General features: G+C 47.5%; 1 protein-coding gene across 12 annotated transcripts in view; it reads left to right on the forward strand.

The window, feature by feature from the left end:
* Nucleotides 1-18,732, forward strand: part of UIMC1 (ubiquitin interaction motif containing 1) — a 39,080-nt gene that overhangs the window by 7,766 nt on the left and 12,582 nt on the right. For 8 of the 12 annotated variants that reach the window (XM_074884185.1, XM_074884195.1, XM_074884192.1 and 5 more), the window contains 7 exons: nucleotides 3,770-3,860; nucleotides 9,012-9,136; nucleotides 9,478-10,635; nucleotides 14,149-14,228; nucleotides 16,403-16,486; nucleotides 16,723-16,811; nucleotides 17,738-17,817. In XM_074884185.1, coding sequence (XP_074740286.1) covers nucleotides 3,770-3,860; nucleotides 9,012-9,136; nucleotides 9,478-10,635; nucleotides 14,149-14,228; nucleotides 16,403-16,486; nucleotides 16,723-16,811; nucleotides 17,738-17,817 — 1,707 coding nt within the window. The remainder of the gene's footprint in view (nucleotides 1-3,769; nucleotides 3,861-9,011; nucleotides 9,137-9,477; nucleotides 10,636-14,148; nucleotides 14,229-16,402; nucleotides 16,487-16,722; nucleotides 16,812-17,737; nucleotides 17,818-18,732) is intronic. The other 4 variants (XM_074884191.1, XM_074884190.1, XM_074884193.1 and 1 more) reach the window with 4 other exon arrangements.

Here is an 18,732-nt window from a genome sequence, read left to right on the forward strand (position 1 = left end):
AAAAGCCCTTTTTTCTACAGAGGCCTCCCTCCCGTGTGTCAGGAACTACACGTCTGGCACGAGCCCTGTGGTGTCTCGTTGTTCAAGTCTCCACTTCCAGCAGGTTTGTTCTAATGAGCTGAAAGACAGAGCAGAACTGAAACAGATTCTGAACTGAAGTCAGAGACTAATAAAGTAGGGTGTGATATTAATTTCAGCAGCAGCCTTGGCTAGAGCCAAACGTGGCACTTCCAACATCTAATTGGCTTTTAAAAATAAATTAGTCTGGTTTTCATCTGAGTATTTCCCATGCAGGACGTGTGGTGTTTGGCTGTGCCCTATTGTTAGATGGTCCCAACTGCTGTTGAGCAGTAAAATTACCCAGACCTTTTGACTTTGCAGTCTGCACTGTTAGCTATGGAGACATTCTTCTGTAGCCTTTCCTTCCCTGAGTCAGTAGAAGCTGATTTCTGTGGTTTATGATGTGGATTCGAGGGAGCAGGATGTGGGAGGCTGGCTACTGGCTTCCATTTATGGGCTTTTAGAAGTGAGTGGAGCTGTATCTGTTTCTGCTGGCAGAGTCAGGTTCTCTTAAGTATGTGCAAAAGCATTTTTAAAATGGGAATTTGATTTCCTGCTGTCTGGTGAAACCAAGCAGGTTAAAAAAACAAGGAAGAAGAATAGTGGCTGCCTTCCACTAAATGTGCAGGGAACTTTGGAAACCCGTCTTTTTCTTGATCTGTGTACAATGCTGACAGTGAAATTGCTCATAAGAGAGCATCATAAATTAAACTGCAGAGCCTGACACACAGGAAGAGAATTTGGATTCCTTCTGGCCGTTATGCTTTAAATTGACGGCAAAGGAGGAGAGACGCTCTCCAGGCTGGCACTGAGCAGAGGTGTGCAGTTCCCACCTCGCCTCCGCTATAATAATTAGTTTCCCCTGGAAGTTGTGTGTTGGAGATGACCTTGTAACTAAGAGTATTGGCTGCAGTTTGGGAATATTTTAATTGATTAAGATTATTTTTGGACTAGTGATCTTATTAGAAAGGCAGTTGGTTGAGTGGCCCCCTGAGTTCCTATTATCCTTGTAGACAGATGAGCATTAAAAGGTTGGGTCAGAAAGAGCAAGCCCTGTTGTCTTCTCTGAATTTTCTTGGCCCCTTCTGTTTCTACCATCCATGCTTGCATTTATGCAGAGCACTCTGGGGCCTGCGGGGCTCTCTCCCAGCAGAGGTACAAACAGCCATAAATCCTAATTAAAAGGTATGTTTTATTTTCTGGGTTTAAAAATAAAGAAGATTTAAGAATTCTTGCAATTGAGATGTGTGTGTATGTTTTGGCCCATCAGGATTAATTGGATTTGCTTCGGCGGTTCGCTGTACTGTGGCTGTTCGGTAGAACACTGCTAAGCAATTTAAACATCTTTCTCAAATGTATGAGGTTCATACAACACGTGTCCTGCAATAATTTTGCTCCTGCCACCGTTGTAAATGTCGAGGTGCTTCAGGACCCAGCACGGGGAACCGAGGCACGTACTTGGCTGCGTAGGGAAACCGGGCAGCCCGCCCGGCACCAGTCATGCCATTCCCCTCCAAAGCCCCGGAGGCGTTTGAGCCCTGTCTTGTCCTGTGGTGCATATTGTAAACGTGTGTCTCTGTGCACAGAGCAGACACTGGCAGTGGTGGAAAGTTTGGTGTGCTCATAAATCACATCCGTGCCCTGGAAGAGAGCTGCAGATGAGAGTGTCAGGGTTGACCTTCCGGCAAGTGCAAGAGTGATGAGGGGAAGATTGATGCCTAGAGAGAAGAGCTGGGGATTTACAGAGCCTGCTAGGATTAAATCGCCCCTGTCTTAAGCTGAAGTAGGTTTAGCACTGTTAGTTGGGGCTTTGGGGGAGAGCGGGAGAGCTGTTGCTTAACCTCCTCCAGCATATAATCCTAGCGTGATCCTGGTGTGATCCTGCACTATTCCCCACTCCCTTAGGTGTGAGCTGCCTGCAAGGTCAGCATGGGGCTGCCGCTGCAGAGCAAGGCAGGGCAATTCGGAGTAGGAGAACCCGTGGTTTATGGCAAACTGTGGAGAAGGGCAACGTGCCAGGGCCCTGGAAAAGAGAGGATGTCACCTGCTAAGCGTGAGCTAGGCATCCATCTTCTAGCAAGAGAGAATCTGGCTGTGAAGCAGCCTTCTGGAGACACAGCAGCAGATCTTAGAAATGGGGTACCAAAACCAGGCTGGGTGGGGAAGAGAAGGAATTGGTCAAAGGAAGAAATCCCTAGGTGTGAGCATGAGTGTGTGTGTGGAGTTGGCAAGCATGATTGCTGTCTTGTGAGCTGATTCTTAGATCAGTGGAAGTGAGGAATGGTGTAGGCATTAGGGCATGTAAAAACTGTAATGTATTAGGGTTTCAGGAAACCACTTAATAGTATGTCTTTGCAAAATCTTAGTTGGATAAATAATTCAATTTGGTCTAGATAGTAACATTCCTGGATTGAAATCCTGCTAAAAGACTGTCAGCAAAAGCTGGTGATGAACAGAAGAGAGGCTCATTTGGGGGAGATGTAGAGCTGAGGCCAAGAGGATCAATATTAGGTCTGTCTGTGTTTTAACATCCTCATTAATGATCTGTAAGAGGGAGCAAGTGGTGTATATACATTAATAAAATCTACAGATAACACTAAAGCTGGAGATGTCTTGAACAAAAGAGCGTAGAGGTGCAGTCCAAAGGACTTCACAGGTTCAGAAACATGGGCGATGGACAGCAGAAGTTGATTACACTTGAAATTAAGCAGTGGATCCATTTGCATCAAAGTAGCCCAAGCCACATGCCTCACCCTGAAGCCCCCTTCCTGGCACTGGAGGGGGTATGAGGCACAAGTGTGTGGCCAGTTTGCTGTGAGTCTTATAGACAGCAAAAACACCTGCAGCTGCAGACGGAGCTGTGTGAAGCCCCCTCCTGGCCCGGTGTGGGTCTTTGCCTGAAACACTGGGTTTGATTCTAATCCTACCTGATTTAGAGAGACAAATTGGAAGGGGCCCAGTGCCAGCCTTCAGTAATGTGTACGCCCTCGCTTAAGCCATTAGGACAGCAACTTGCATAAATGTGTGCCAATTAAGCCTGCGACCATTCTTGTTGCAGTCCATGTGCTTAAAGCAGCAAGCACTTAGGTTGTTTGTGTGGGTATTATTCAGGGAGGCCTCGAGACAACAAATTTCTGAAGTATTCAAGCTTCAAAAATGAAACACTTGTGGCAATACAATGAGAGAATAGCACCAGGAGTAAATACAGCTGGCTCTCCTATCCTTGGGGTGCATTAGCATGGGTCCCCAAAATGGTTAGGATTCCAGTTTTGGTCACCTAAAATTGTCTGGGCAGGGTATTAGAAGCCGCATGGAAACAGTCCTGGCTTACAGGTGTGGGATGTTCCGTTATAAAAAGGTTTTGTTTTTCCATTTTGAGTGCTTACGAATACCGATGTTTTAGCAGGGCCAAACAAATTCTCTCTAAAATCATGGGCAGCAGGTGCAGTGCATGGTGGTGACTGGCATGAAGTCTATTGTCTCTCCTACTTCACTGTTTATGTCAGTCTGTAACTCTTTTTGCTCGTTATGCTTATCACACAGCTTTTAATAGTTACAGAATGTGCTTGAATTATGTTTGAAATTCAAATTTCACACACATAGAGAGGCTTGTTTTTGAACCAGTGTTTGTGTCTGAGTAGTGGGGGGGAGGGGCCTGGTAGTATTTCTTACATATTGTATGCACTCACCATATTTTTTTCCATTACAGCAGGAGTCAAAGGAAGAGAGTGGATTGCAAAAGAAGAGAACAAAACAGCAGCTGGATAGAACGAAGTTTACTCCTAAAAGAAAAATTGCACGTAGGTCTCAAGTGTGGGGCTGGGGAAGTAGACTGGTGCTGAGCAGCTTCTGCTGTTTGTGTTAGAGATCATTTCCCTTGCAGAAAGGCTGTGATGTGGCTGGGGATGCACAGCTCTTGGAGCAGACCCTTCTCAGGGGTAAAATTTGCCTTTCTGAATAGGCACACTGTCACTTGTTTTCTCCCCAGGTGGCGTGTGCGCAGACTGGTGCACTTCCAAAATAAGTGTGTGAGGTGTCGGTGCCTCACCGAGTTTCAAAACTGGTTGAAGCCGATCTGAAAGCACTGTCAGTCACAAACTGCTTTGCTGCTCAGGCCCCTCTGCTGCTGTCTTTCCCTGAAATGTCGTGATGCTCTGACCTGGCAGTCGGAGCTCGGGAAAGATCTGAGTCGCAGCTGACAGTTCTGTGAAATTATCTGCTCGTAGCGCGGGGGCAGCTGGAGAAGCCAGCAACGTTGGGCATCATAAGGAAGGGTGTTAAGAACAAGAGATTTGTTTTACGTCATTTTGCTGTTACATAAAGTGTTGTTGCACCCACATCAACAGTGCTGTGTGCAGTTCTGGTCTCCGCATCTCAAGGACATGGTGGAGTCAGGGGACATCCGGAGAAGGACAGCCCAAGCCATGAAGGGGAGGGAGCAGCTGCCTTATGAGGAGCAACTGGGAAGCCTGGGGCTGCTCCGTTAGAGAGGAAGGTGGGATCAGAGTTCACATCAGGAAGGCAGTGCCTTACCAGCTCGTGCAGTCAGTGGAAATAGCAGGAGACAGATAGGTTTAAAACGGGTGAAAGAAAGTAATACTTCACACAGCATGTAGTGAACTCCGGGAAGTTTTTGTCGCAGGAGGTTGTGGAGGGGTCAGTACCAGTAGCTTTAATAAGGGATGAAATGCATTCATGGACAATAGGTCTATAAACAGTTGCCAGAGGGAACAGGCTGGGATGTTCCCACTCATATTCTGCAAACAACATTTCTGAATGCTGGGGATGTCCAACCAGAAGGGACCACTGAGCGTGGCCAGGCTTGCCTGCGCTCCCGGGACAGCACCACTTGTTAGAGCCAGGCAGGTGGACCATTGCTCTGCCCCAGAGGAACCGCGCTCACGTTCTTGTGCTCCGCAAGGCAGCGCTCCAGCTAGCGTGTTAAATTCAGAATGTTTTAAAATGGGAGAGATGTTGTCTCCTGCAAAACCCAAAGCAATCACTGAACAAAATGGAGCACGCCAGTGCTCCGCAAGCAGCAGCAGTTGGGCTTGTCAGTCCTCAGAGGGCTTGTGTGAATTAAATTGTTTTTAATAGAGGCCTAAGGCCAGAGCATGAAACAGCCTGGCTCTTTGTGGGAGTTGAAACCCACTGTGCGTGTCCTGTGTCGAACAAGTAAGATAGCAAAGTCAGAGATGGGGGAAGAATTATTCTTTTTTTATCTTTTTTTTTTTTTTTTTCTTCTTTTTCTCCCAAAAGAAACAGAACACCAAATAAAAGCTAAGCTCCCTCTTGGAGATGCTGTTAAACTGTGACCAAACGTAAGGTGCTAAGAGCAGGGAGTTGCTGAAGTTGGGTGTTCTCGCTGCATCGTTGAGTGCTCTGGGTTTCGGGAGCTGGTGTTGTGCAAAAGGTGTTTGGTGTCCTCCAAAAAATCGTGGGAGACAGGGCTGGCTCTTTAGCCACTTTAGAACAGAGGAGTTTTGCTGTGTTTCTAGATGCTGAAATTCTTGATAATAGTTTTTCTCCTCCTGGGGCAACAGCTGCCTTTTTTTTTTTTAGCGTGCATCTCTGCCTCCTCGAAGTGCAGGAGGTTGGGGGTGCCTGTTGCTGCTCGGTCGAAGAGCAGTTGCTTGTTTAAGCACGTGTGATGGTGGGTCTGTTCTCTCATTTATGGGAAGCTATAGGTGTTTGCTTTTAGGCAAATTAAGATTTGAAGTAGTAATTGTTTTTCTCAGTGTCTTTAAATAAATTCTTTGAATTGTGAGGCGAATTGGTCTTTTGTAAAAATTTGATGCTTCTGGGTAGAGCAAATTCTCTCTCCTCAAAACTGGAAAATTTCAGCTATTTGCAGGCTCTGGTTATAAAGCGTATCCTCCCATTTTTGCTTTGTTGTGGTTTTATTCATTTTAACCTAAACCCATAACTAAAATATATCTGTGACGTTTCATCCTGACAGGATAAATGGAAATACAAAACCTAAAGAAGTCTCTCTCTTTTTCTGGAGGAAGTCAGTGCTTTAAAGCACATCTGAATGTTTTTACTGTAATTGCACTTTGGATATGTGGAAATACTGAGATCCTGCATTTCCATTATTTTTGAGTAAATCTCTTATTAGTAAGTGTTAGAACTACAACTAGTGGGGTTTTGCATCTAATTCATTTTGCAAATGTCAAAATGGAACATAAATCGCTTAGCAAATTGCCATATTAGCATTTAAAAAGGCTCTGAAACGATTTAATTTGTTTAGGGCTGCAATGTCTTAAAAACAGTTTCTCCCTGACCCCTCCTTCCCATCTGTGGGTTTCTTGGATGCCCTGATCCCTGGAGAGGTGCTGGGATTTAGTGCTTCGTTGGGATGGACATGTGGTGAGTGGATTTTGGAGTGTGAGACGCGGAATTCCCAGCCGGAGGTGCCAGTGCTTCCCCAGCCGGCAGCGGGAACGGGCTTCTGCGAGGCGTGCGATGTGTGTGAGCTGAGCGTAACGGAGCGTGTCTGGAGAGGGGTCATTCCTCCCAAGGGCTGCAGGAGCCCCTGCCCCGCTGGCACACTCCGGGAGCATGGCTCACCTCCACTGCACGCTCAGTGCTCGCTCCCGGAGCGCTCCAGAGGTCTGTTTGCACACACCGGTTGGGGGCTAACGCAACACTCTGGATTTCTAATCATCATAAATTATGACTGGTGCAATCAACATCCAGTTTAATAAAATGCATGGTGCTGAGAAATGGGTCAGACATGGAGCACAAAATGCCGCCAGCTCCGGACCGCTCAGCTTAAAGCAGGTCAAGTCTCCTGGAAGGCGTGAGCAGAGCTGCTCTTTGCTCTCCCTACCGTAATGCCAGGTGGATTTAAACTCGAAATCTCCCCGTCTCCGGAGCACCTACTCAACTGGAACGTGTGCTAAGTGCATCTTGTTTGTCTCTGGTTTCCTTGCCAGAGGCAGCATTTGTCTGGCACGTTCCCGGTCCCCAGAGGGGAAATTACTGTGCCAGGGAGGGAGAAGAAAACAAAATGTACAGTAGTAAGTCGCCAAAAAATGTTTCTTTTTGTTAAGCTTCATGGATGTTGATAGCCTGAACTGGCAAACATTCGAGCCCCTGTTTTAATTTAAGCACGTGGAAAGTCTTGTGTTGCAGGACACTGATCACATGCACTGGTTTTCTTGCACATGTCAGAGTTTGCAGGATTTGGCCTGATTGCTGTGATGGTTTGGGCAGGGAAACAAATCAGCACACACTGAATGATTGGGAGGTGTTTGGTATTGTGAAAATGCTGTGTATTACTGCTGTTCTTGGGGACAGGAGCCTTCTTCATACACTGGACTGTCGTGTGCTTTCCCTTAAAGGATGCTTTTTTTTTTTTTTTTTTCCTGGTCCCTCCTGGCTGTAACCTCATAGAGTGACTTTGTCCAAGGACAAAAGATCCCTACGAGCCCTGAGTGCACTGCAGTCTGCCTTCACTTCAACCTCTTTCTTAATTTTAAAAGAAATTTAAAAAAACCCAACCAAATAACCTAAAGCTAAGTACTGATTTAGTAGGACACAGAAAGGAATCTATGACTGGTAGTCAGAACAATCCAAAAATGCTTCAAATCCTGCTTGGGTGGGGGAGAACCAGCCTGCCATTAGCAACGAGCTGGGGGAAGGGCAAAGCAAAGCCAAGCCTGCTGCTGTGAGGATGCACCTCGCTGCAGCAGTGCCGTGATGCACGGGCTGTGCTAAGACCAGTGCAATCCCAGGCTGCTTCGAGGGAGGCTCTGTGTTGGTGGCAGCTGGTAGGAAGACGATGGGTTAGAAAACGGGAGTCTGCAATTTCTGAATGCATCTTTATCCAGGGAAACGTCAGTCTCCAAAACTGGCTGTAGCGAAGGCATGTTTTGCGCTTGGGCGGCCTTCCTGTTCAAATTGCGTCTCTTAGAGCTCTTCTAGCCCATCGCAGAGCAAGCCTCTTGGTTCATGCATGAGATGGCGCGTGCAGGATTCTGCCTGAAGGAGGGAGCGGGTTTTGAAGGAAATCTGTCAATTTGTTTCAAGTGAGAAGATGTATTTTTCAGCTCCTGAGTGCTGTTGAGTTGTTTTCCAAGCTGCACTCCATTCTGCAGGCATTGTATATTTTAAGCACAGTGCAAGTGTTGGATTGAATCTAAGTAAATAAGTGTTTTCCAAAGTAACTAACTGCTTTGTTTCTAAATAGCCAGTCTCGGCTTCTGGTTTGCTCTGAGGAATATTTCAGGAAGAAATTTTCTGCTGAAATAGCAGTTACAACTGTAGGAAACCTGTTTCCCATGCATGACTGACTTAGTGATGCAGCGGAGTGGTGATGTGAGCAGAAGGAGGATGTATGCATGGGAAAGATCTTCCATAATACCACTAAGCAAGTAACGTTATCCTCCACAGAGCTTTCCACCTGCGGCTCGGGGTGAACAACATGTAGCTCTTTTTCTCTCCGGTAGGTCTCCTGTGGTATTGCAGGTATCTGCATGTCAGAAGGCAGTGAGATGTGCTATTTGGCTAGTAAAAAAGTGTATCAAAGATGATGTGTTCTTTATCCTGCCTTGCTGCTGAGCCAATCCAACATAAAAATGAGCACACTTTGGAAATCTGTCCTTTTCCTCTCTCATTGAACATGTGTTCTACAGCTGTAGAGTGTGTTGTTTGATGAGGGCAAATAAAATGTTCCACTGCAGTTATTATACCCAGGGAGTCAGAGTTTAGGTTGCTGTAGAAACCCTAACTGAAGTTCCTGACTTGGGTTGCCTTTTTCATGTAGTGTTGCCTGCTCCGGTTTTGGTGACATGTTTTCAGGAAAGCTGAGGTTTAGATGTTTTGCTCTGCATCCCTCCTGGGGAGGCAGGACCCTTGGACATTTCTCCTAACATGTTGGATATATGTTGGGTGTTTATGTACACCTGCAGTTGTGACTTGACGTTATCCTATTTCTTCTGCTGTAGAGATGACTGAAGAGGAACAGTTTGCACTGGCCCTGAAAATGAGTGAGCAAGAAGCCAGGCAAGTGAACTGTCAGGAAGAGGAAGAGGAGGAGCTCTTGAGGAAGGCCATTGCTGAGAGCCTTAATGTAAGTGCGCTTCTGTGAAGAGGCTTACTAGGGTTCTTCAGCAACATTGCTTTCTGTGCCTGCTTTGCCACACTGCACAAAAGAAGTCTTTACTGGGGGCCTGGCTTTTTCCAGTGTGAGCTGGAACTACAGCAGTCACAGGGTAGTTGTTTTGTACCATTCCTAGTGAGAGGGATGTATGAAGTCTAACCTCGGCTGTCCCCCATTTTGGGGTACACAGTTCTGATCAGGACGGGGGGGTCTGCAGTCCAGGTGATGGCTGCCAGTGTGCTGAGGGAGCCCTTGGTATGCTCTGTTGATAGAGAACATGCCTCTCAGAGAATCAACCTTCTGTTTTTCAGAGCTGTCAGCCCTCGGAGTCCTCTGATGCAACCCCTGAGTTGTCTGCAGAAGTGCTGGGCTTGCGAGGCCAAAGCCAGCCCACCGAGCAAGAAGGCTCCGAGATCCTGGGAGGTCTGGCGCTTTGCCCCGACACCCCTCGCTCCGAGTGCAGCTCCCACTCACAGAGCGCCAGAGCTGATGGGAACGGACAGATGGATGTCGCCCGGAGCCCCCTGGTAGTGTTGAGGAGGTTAAGCCAGGAAATCGTTGAAAGCTCACTAGTATCCAGCATAATCGTGTCTCCGGGGAAGGGCCAGCCTGTGACAAGGTCAAGTGAAAAGCCTTCCTCACCAGCAAAAAGTGATTCTAGTAACATGTTACCCAGCACATTTGGAGAGGACCTCATCTCTTTGAGTCCCACCTTTGGCAGGGTGACTTCAGGCTCCTGGCGACTGACACCTCGGAGGCTGTTCACAAGGCCCTCCAGCTCTTCTGAAGCAACAGACCACAAACCAAAAGAGCAGCCCCTGCCCTGCACTGGCCATTCTGCGGGAGAGGCTGGTGCTGGGAGCTCAGCCACGCTCTGGAAGAGCTGGACCGCGGAACAGTGTGGCAGCCCCAGGAGGAGTGGTGGAGGAGCAGGTACCAAACACACCTTGCAGCCCAGGCACGCCGCCAAAGTCTGTGTTGCCACAGAGCAAGCAGAGCAGAACGAGGTGCCCGACGGTACCCCTGAGCTTTGCGTACTGAATGCAGTGGAGGAGAAGCACAAGCAGGAGGAGGCGAGAGACACAGTGCACTATTACTGGGGCATCCCCTTCTGCCCCAAAGGGGTGGATCCCAACCAGTACACCAAAGTCATCTTGTGTCAGCTGGAGGTTTACCAGAAGAGCCTGAAGCAGGCTCAGAGGCAGCTATTGCACAAGAAAGAGTTTGGTAACCCAGTTGTGCCCAGTTCTTCCTTGAGCCAGAATGAGCTTGGGAAAGGAGAGCAGATAAGCACGGAGAACGGGGTTGCTGATGATACAGAAGATGGAGACCCAGATGGGCAGAAGGAGTCTGAGAGCATCACTTGGCTCCTCCCTTCGAAGAGGAGGGAGGCAGAGAGTCCAGGGCACAGCATGGAAGAAGAGAGGAACTCTACTTCTGATGACGAACCGACCACCAGCTACTGCCAGGTAAGAGCTTCGCCGCTGAGCAGTCCTGCTCCTCTGTCCATTTTAGCATCCAGTCCCTTCTGCAAAGCAGGCACTGCTCTTTAATGTGCCTCTTAAATTTAGGGACTTCCTCCCCTAGCCACACGGCTTACTGTGAAAGGACGAGGGAAGGCGTACAGGCTGATACCCTGCTCGCAAAAGGTAGGGGCCATCATGCAGCCTGGCAGTCGTCCATTAATGCACCACTGAGATAAAGACTTCCAGCTGACTTGTCCTTCTCTAGAGGGTGTAGCCTGGCGGTGTGTCAGCATCGGGAGCACAGAGATGATGCTGGCCACCACCAGCTCTGGCAAACCAGCTTATAACCCTGTGGCCGTGTGGGGAGCTCTGCCTTTTCCTTTGCAGACAGAAACGTGGCTTTTGTCCTTGCAGTGCAGCCTTTCCTTTTTGCACCTACGTGTTCCCCTGTGTCCGTACGTGCTTCCCCCTTCCAAGTGCTCTTTTCCTTCGTGGTCCTGCGGTTGTGGCCGGGAGAGGCTTTGCGTGCTTGCAGGCGTCTTCTGCCTGCCCGGGGTGATCTGTCATCCCGGCCGTGCTCATCGTCCTTGTTCTGGTGGCTGGGCACCTTCTCTCCAGCTCACTTGTCGGGTCTGCTAGACGCTAGGTGTCAGCCTCTGTCTCCGTCAGGGCTCTCTTGTTGGAGCGGAAGGCAGCTTTCTGTCACTGCTAAGTTTAAACAGATTGCTAGTCAGATGAAGTATTTATTACTGCTGTATTTTAGGTTTGTGTCAGCCTTTTCCAACCCTCATTTTTCATAATGACTTCACTCCCGGATCATTGTATAACTTTATCTTCTCTATGACTGAAGCCTCAGCTCTGTTGTTCCTGTTTTCAAGTGTATTTGATCATTTACCCTGGTGTTAGAAAGATACTTAACTTGTTTTGTGATATTTATATTCTGTCTTGTAATATTGAACACTTAGGAAAAACGTCATGTCTGCATTTTCTGGTTGCAGAAAAAGAGCAGAGCAGCCTGTGCTGAAATGTGACTTTTCGTGACAGTGCTTTGGCTTGGCTTTAGCAGATACAGATTTAAACAAGCTTTAGAGGTGACCTGCAGAGGAAAGAAACCAACTTGTGCCCTTTTTCATTTCCTTAGGATAGATACGAAAGACCTGAAAGGTTCTTAAGGCAAACTGCTTTTTTTTCTTCTGTCCCTTCCTTTGGAAATGGAGGTGTCATTAATCTGGAAGATTGGGGTGACTGCAGGTCTATGGAGGTTTACGCTAAAGCCCTTGGAAAGCTACAGCAGCTCGGAAGGGCGTGAACTTTTAATCAGTATTGAAAATTGTGGGGTATATTTTTTATATTATCCGTTTAATGCTAATACCTAATTAATTCTTGGGGAGAAAAGAGGTTTTAGTGGTGCTGAGTGGAAACTTGTAATATACTCATCCTGACCACAAGAGCTCTCTCAAAGAGCCATAATGTGTATGTAGATGTAGTCTTTCTGATATTTTTAAGGTGAAAAAATAAGGAAAGGGAGGGGAAGCAGACTTTAAAATTTCAACCCTAGCCTAAAATTTGCCAGTCTTTTATTTACTTGATAGAAAATAGTTTCTAAATGCCCTTTCATCTGCCTTATCACACCCAGCTTGAGAGGTTGCTCCCTTCTCTCGCCTCTCTGTGCAGTCACACACTGAGGCCAGCGCAGGTGGTTTACTTGCAAGATCGATCTGTTTGATGTTTGCTTGTGCCTTGTCTCCATTTTTTTCCTTCTATCAAATACAATTCCACTGGCAGTGACAAAGGAGGGGCCCAGAGCAGTCATGTCCCCCGTGTGCTGCATCGCTTGAGACCCCTGCTGCCTGTACTGCCCTGGGGCTCCCCCAGTGCCGCTTTGCTGGTGGGAGATTTGAGATTGTGCCAAGGCTAGAAACCATCCACGGGGACTCAAAGCTGTCCTTGGAAAAGCCTCATGCTTGTACCAGTGAAATGGAGGTGCAAAGGGATGTGCTGGAGGGAGCCTGCCTGTACCCCTGCTTTGAAACCCGCACCTGGAGCGGGCAGAGACCTTCCACCCTGGCAGTGGCCAACTCCTGCGACTGCCACCCGCAGCCAAGGGATGTTTGCACAGAGCAAATCCTGCTTGTCAGGAGGTACAGCTTGTGAACCTGCGCTAACAAACTTCAGTGCTAATAGAATCAGTTCCTTCATAGCCTTTCAAATAAGGTTAGCAGACACTTGGTCTTTGAAAGATTGAGGGGAAAGACCCAATTCTGGAGAGTTAGTCTGGTGACCTGAATTAGTGCCGTACCTTACAACATATGTGCTAGGAAAACCAAAAACATGGCTCAGTATTCATGACCAGGGCAGAGGCATTGTTAAGATATGCACAGTTCAGGAAAAAGAGAAATAAAAATAAAGGAGGAGGTGTGGTATTTTATGCTAACGATGAATTAGGCTGTGAAGAAATAAAGAACGACGTAGATAAAACAGAGTATTTGGGGTTGGAGTCACTGTAGGGAAATCTGGCAGGAGACTTTGTTTTGGGGCTTGCTGGGGAAGTACATCAGCCAGCCAGGAGTGGAGCTAAGTTGAAACCTGTGGTGGAAATCAAACTCAGAGAGTTAAACAGACTTGAGGAAGGGGGAGGAAAACCCCTTGGATTTCTTTGAGAACTAGCATGAGAAATCGCGGGCCTGACAGCAAGGACTGCTAATAAACCATTGTAATTCCACCTGATTAGAGAGTGGCAAGTGTAACGTGTACACTGAGGAAGAAGAAAGGGATCTGGGTAATGACTGGCATGTTAGCTTGACCTCGGCAGTGCATAAGGCTTTTGAACAAATTTTAAAGGAAAGAATAAGTGGAGTCGTAGAGTGAAATGAAAAATGGGATAAAATGCACACGGATTTACCAGCTGCAGATTGTGCAGGTTAATCTGTTCCCCCTCTTTGATGGGATAGCTGATTTCTGAGTCAAGAAAAATGCAAGAGATCTTATCTATACGAAATTTCAGGAAAGTACTTCTCATGGTGAAACATCAGCTGTACCAGTTGATCAGGTCATCCCAGCTCAGGCAAATAGATTTTAAACTGGAGCAGGTGAGGGCTGCTGGGGTGCTTGAGGGAGTGCAAGAGGACACTAAAATCCTTGGGCTGTTTAGCTCGGCACAAATGTAGATGGAGAAGAGCTATGGTTGCTGCCTACAAGTACATCAGGGTAGATGCTAGGAACAGGCAGAGGGTGTGGAAGGTGATGGGCAAGATTGGCATGAGTGGATGGGCATGGACTGTCCAGGAACGTGTCTAGGCAGCAAGGTAACAAAAAGTACTGCCAGGCATTATTGCAGGGAGCTGCTGAAATACCTTACCAAAAGGAGTGATGGAGGGAAAAAGCTGACTAGTTCAGGATGGATTCTTAGCCATTTTCAGAAAAAAATACTTAACAGACTGGGTGCAATGTCATGGACAGAAACTGATGACCCAGCAGGTCCCGGTTAGCTGTGCACATTGTTTTATATAATATCAGAATTTTCCTTTCCAGGCCTCCCAGGTGCTGCCTACAGAGGATGTGCATGAAGATGGGGAACCCATGCAAATTGCACAGAGGTGAGTAGGCTGATTTCAGAGCATGGGGCTCACTCTGGTGGTGTGGGCTCTTCCACTGTCCCGGCAGTATTTTGGGGTGCAATCTCACCAGAGCTTGGTGGCAGGGCTTGCTGGAAAGGCTGTCTGCAGTCGCTGTGTCGGATATCCCTGGAAATACATGGCTTTGGAGCAGTGTGGGAGAGAGGAGGGACACAACGGGGATGTAGAGATCGGTTACTCTTGCTACTTTATAAAACGTGCAAGGCGCATCCTAGTACAAGTACGAGGACTTGATCCTTGCCCTCTGAAGCGATGTGACATGGTGCAGCAAAGCTGTGGAGATGGGTAGGTGAGTTACAGTGATACCGTCACGTGGCCTGTCTGGGAAGGCACATAGGCAGCATGGTGGAGGGTTTACTGGATTTCTGTGTGTATTTTTATGTTCTTGCCTTGCTGCTGAAGAGGAAAGAAGGGAGGAGGAAGCCAGACGGCACTGCCTATCAGCCAAAGATAGAGTGCAGTGCTCCAGAAAAGCCACTTCAGCAGATGACAGGTGTGGGACAAGTCAACATGATTTTCTTCAGATTTAAGCCTACTCCTCTTTTCCTTTTTTTTTTTTTTTTTTCTTTTCCTTCTCCTTCCTGTGGGATGCAATTCTGCAGCGAAGGCTGTGGGAGAAGAAGGGCAAATGGGAGAGGATTCAAGGAGCAAGTTACAAGAGGGGGCAGATAATGTCATGTTTTTAATTTGCTGGGTTTTATAATTTAAACCTGCTTTGGAACAAAACTGCCAACTTTCCTCTGATCTAACAGCACTTGGCCTGAGCAGTTAGTATCAATATGCAGAGAGTGAAAATCCCTCTTGCTTGCACCTTCCTAACAAGCTTAAAGCTTGCCTTGGGGAGCAGGAGGAACCTGCGGCTGCTGAGGCTGATGAGTCTGTGACAGCTGAGGTCTGAGCTTGTGTGCTTGTGTAGAAGGCACCGAGGTGTGCGCTCTGCAGCGCTGGCCTCCCGCCTGCTCAAGGCAGAAGAGGCCAGGGCTGAATCTGAAGAGAGAGGGACCTCTTTCCCTTGATGTAGCTGACGAGGTTAGTTTGGGACATTCCCCAGGCTGCCCAGGAGCTCCTGGCTGCCCCCCTTGGGGCTGAGACGCACCTGGGTGCTGCGGCCCCTCCTTGAGCAGCTGGCACATCTGCAGCAAGGCAAGAAATGGCTGCCGTCTTCGCAGTTTCATGCACATTAAGTGTTGCCATCTGGCTCCTGGTAATTTGCCAAGCACAGTCCTCTCTCGGGTAAGGCTCAGGCACCCCGGCCGGCTGGCCTCAGCAGCACTTAATAGGGAAAACACGGCTCTGAGCTGTCTGGAGGTAGTGAAGCAGTTTAGGAAGAGGCAGCAGTGAGAAGGGGCTGCTTTGCTTTCTGCGGGCCGCTCTGCCTGATTGTTTTACACTTTGTGCGGAGCATGGTAGATTGGGGTTTTAATAAATGATTATAGGCTTTGTTACCAGGAGATAGTTGGTGTAGCAAGAAATGTGGTTTGACTTCAAATTGATTAGCCCATTTTATAAATGTCACAGCAAGTTGTTTTGTGCGAGTTCTTTTGAAGTGAGCCCTGATGTTAGACGCAGAGTAAAACACGCTCAGCCTGGATTCATAACAAATGCTTTGAGATGCTTTATTTAGAGAGAAAAGCCACTTGTGATTTCCTATCAGAATTTTGTTATTTATCATAAATCAGCAGTGGCTGTTCTCTCTAAGGCCTGTGGTTGAGCTTAATAAATCTTCTATTTGTCAGTATGGGGATTCATGTTTTTAAAGTGTGTTCTTGCATACTTGATCAGACTAATCAGAAAGCCACGCAAAGCGCGGAGTGTGTCAGCATGGGTGCCAGACTTACTCAGCAATGCCTGCCTGTTTCGGAAAGACACTGTACAGTGTGGGGGGAGGAAAAAAAAAGGAGGAATCCGAAAGTCAAAATGAGAGAAGCGGTACCCGGTGCTGCTCGGAGGAACTGCCGTGCTAATGCTGTTAGGGCTTTGCTGCAGGGAAGCCTTGCCTTGTGTTGCATCCATGCTGCTTCTGACTGCCGTGCACAGTGATAAGGAAGAAAATTAGCAGTGGGAGGAGGGAGAGGGTAATGCGGGATAAATCAAGTCTGTGTCGTTCCTCTCTGAGGATTTCCTTCCCCAGACAGAAGGAAGAACAGCGCTGGTACCTGCACAACTCTCAGGTCTGCTAACAGTAGAAAGAGTCAAGAGAGTCCCACAGTTGTGAGCAGGTATTTTTGCTCCCCTGACATGAGATAGTGACCCTTCATGCCTTTTTGTCAAGGGCTTCTAGAAGAAAAAATGTTCCTTTTGGGGTTTTTGCTTAGGACAGCATTCTGTACCCATATTTGCTATCTGTTATTGACCACTTGGCGTTGTCTGCTCTTCTGAACTGCGTGAGACAGGCAAGTGTGTGTTGTCACACCTACTGCATTGGAGATTTATATTATATTTATATTTTGAACAGCATCTCTGTGTTGACCCCACTTGGCAGTAAAAGGAGTCCAGATACTGCTACAGAAAACTCTGCTGAAGAAGAGATCTCTGTTTGTCCAGGTAAGAGGCACTTGAGAATGTTTTGAATTTTGTACTGAAAGTTACACACTTATAAAATTCAGAGAAAAGGGAATTTTCAGGTTATTTGAACAAAACAAGATTTCCCAGCTCTGTTTGTCAGGGCTGAAATTATCCAGATAATTTAGTTTGATTCCCTGGTTTTCAGACCCATTTCCTCTAAGACAGTTCTGTGACCGGAGATTGCTGGAGACTTGCTGCTGAAAAGACACCAGGGTGTTCATCAATTTGGAGGAATCACTCAAAACAAGGTGTCAGGAGTGGTCTCTTCAATGCAGTCAAGAAATTTTCAGATTTTTCAGTGTCAAGATATGTGTAAAGCATGAGAGCTGAAATAATTTTTGTCTTACATTAATTAAACATATTTGGGACCAACGAGTTTTTCTTCCTTGGTCTGTCCTACTGTGTTTGAGATTTTTCCAGTCCAGGGTTTTAAGTGAGAAAATTAATGACGAGACCGCTCCTGTTCACAAGCAGCTGTAGAGAGAGAGGTCATGGTGGTGCTTGGAGGCATATTTTGTTGCTAAGGAAGATGTGGAGGTCTGAAGGAGGTGCGACTGCGAGGCAGACCACAGAACGGGAGCTCTGTTTGTCTCAATGCGAGGGAGAGCTCTATTCTTGCTTTGTCTCTATCCCAGCAAGTGTCCCACATGCTTTGCCTGTGTCTAGTCTCACTCCCCATGAAGCTGTAAAGCTGCAGTGGCTTTGTCCTCGCACCACCGTGCTGTGACTTTTAACCCCTCATCTGGCTGTGTTGTTGCACATTGTCTGATAACATTTGTGGCAAGTCTAAAAAATGTTTTGAAGCTGTGAAAATGCTGTTAAGAAATGGGCTAAGTTACATCAACAAGTGAGGTAGTACTTTGGGGGCTGCAAACCTGCGCTGACATGGAGGTGTTTTTCTGCAGAGACCCAGCCGAGTCCACTGGAAGCTATTGAGGCGGAGAGAGAAGAGCTCTGCTCGGGCAGCGAAGACACACCTATGCAGGTAAAAGAGCCTGAGGTTGGGGAAGGATCCTGTTTCCAGTCGTGCCTTCTAGACCTTGGTTCAGCTGGGCTGTGCTGGTGTTTCCCCTTGGGTAGCTGGGAGCTTGGGCTTCTGCTGTTGGGATTGTCACAAACACTTCCCTCTTCACTTTTATCCACTGGTTCGTAACTCCAGTCCCTTTTGGCTGGGGGCTGCGTGCAGCTGCTTCTGGAGCCTTTCAGTCCCATAGCTGGAGAGTTGTTATCAATTCCAGCTCGTTCTTTTATACCAGACGCACTGCTGTGCTGGAGGATGTCATCCATGTGGACAGCAGTGCTGTTGCTTGGCCAGTGCTGTGTGATGGTCAGAGGGACCCCAGGACCTGTGAGGGGAGTCCTCCAACTCATGTTGTGACACACTTTTCCCTTATAGTCCTCTGAACTTCAGTGTTTGTTCTCCACAGACCATCTCCAAGAGGAGAGGTTCACCCAGACACTGGGCTGGGCTAAAGATGACATTGGAGTGTTGAGGGCTGGTGGGGGTCTGCAGTCCAAGCAGAGTGACCTGAGCCCAATAATCTTGATTTCTGTGCAGTAACAGTTAATAGCAATAGTAAGTCAGTGGTAGAGCCATCCTCTTACCTCCCGATGCAGATGTGCGTTGGTTGCGTGGCTCCTTTCCCCGTGTTGTCACACCTGTGTAGCAATTGCTTTGCAGCTGTCATTGTACCGACATCTGACTTCAGTTCCTGCTTCTGATAAAAATCCTTTTGTCTATTAATTTAGAGAGTGATATCAAAGGGGTTGCCAAGTACTCCTCTGGCAGGGTACATGAATACAGAATCGTACAGCTCTTGACAAGAGGATTCATTTGTGGAAAGCTCATTCTGGGAGTCTGCAGCTCGTACAGTGCGTCTGCAGCTCCGATGTCTCATTG

Source organism: Strix uralensis, chromosome 14 (assembly GCF_047716275.1).
Source record: "Strix uralensis isolate ZFMK-TIS-50842 chromosome 14, bStrUra1, whole genome shotgun sequence".
NCBI classification, from domain to species: domain Eukaryota; kingdom Metazoa; phylum Chordata; class Aves; order Strigiformes; family Strigidae; genus Strix; species Strix uralensis.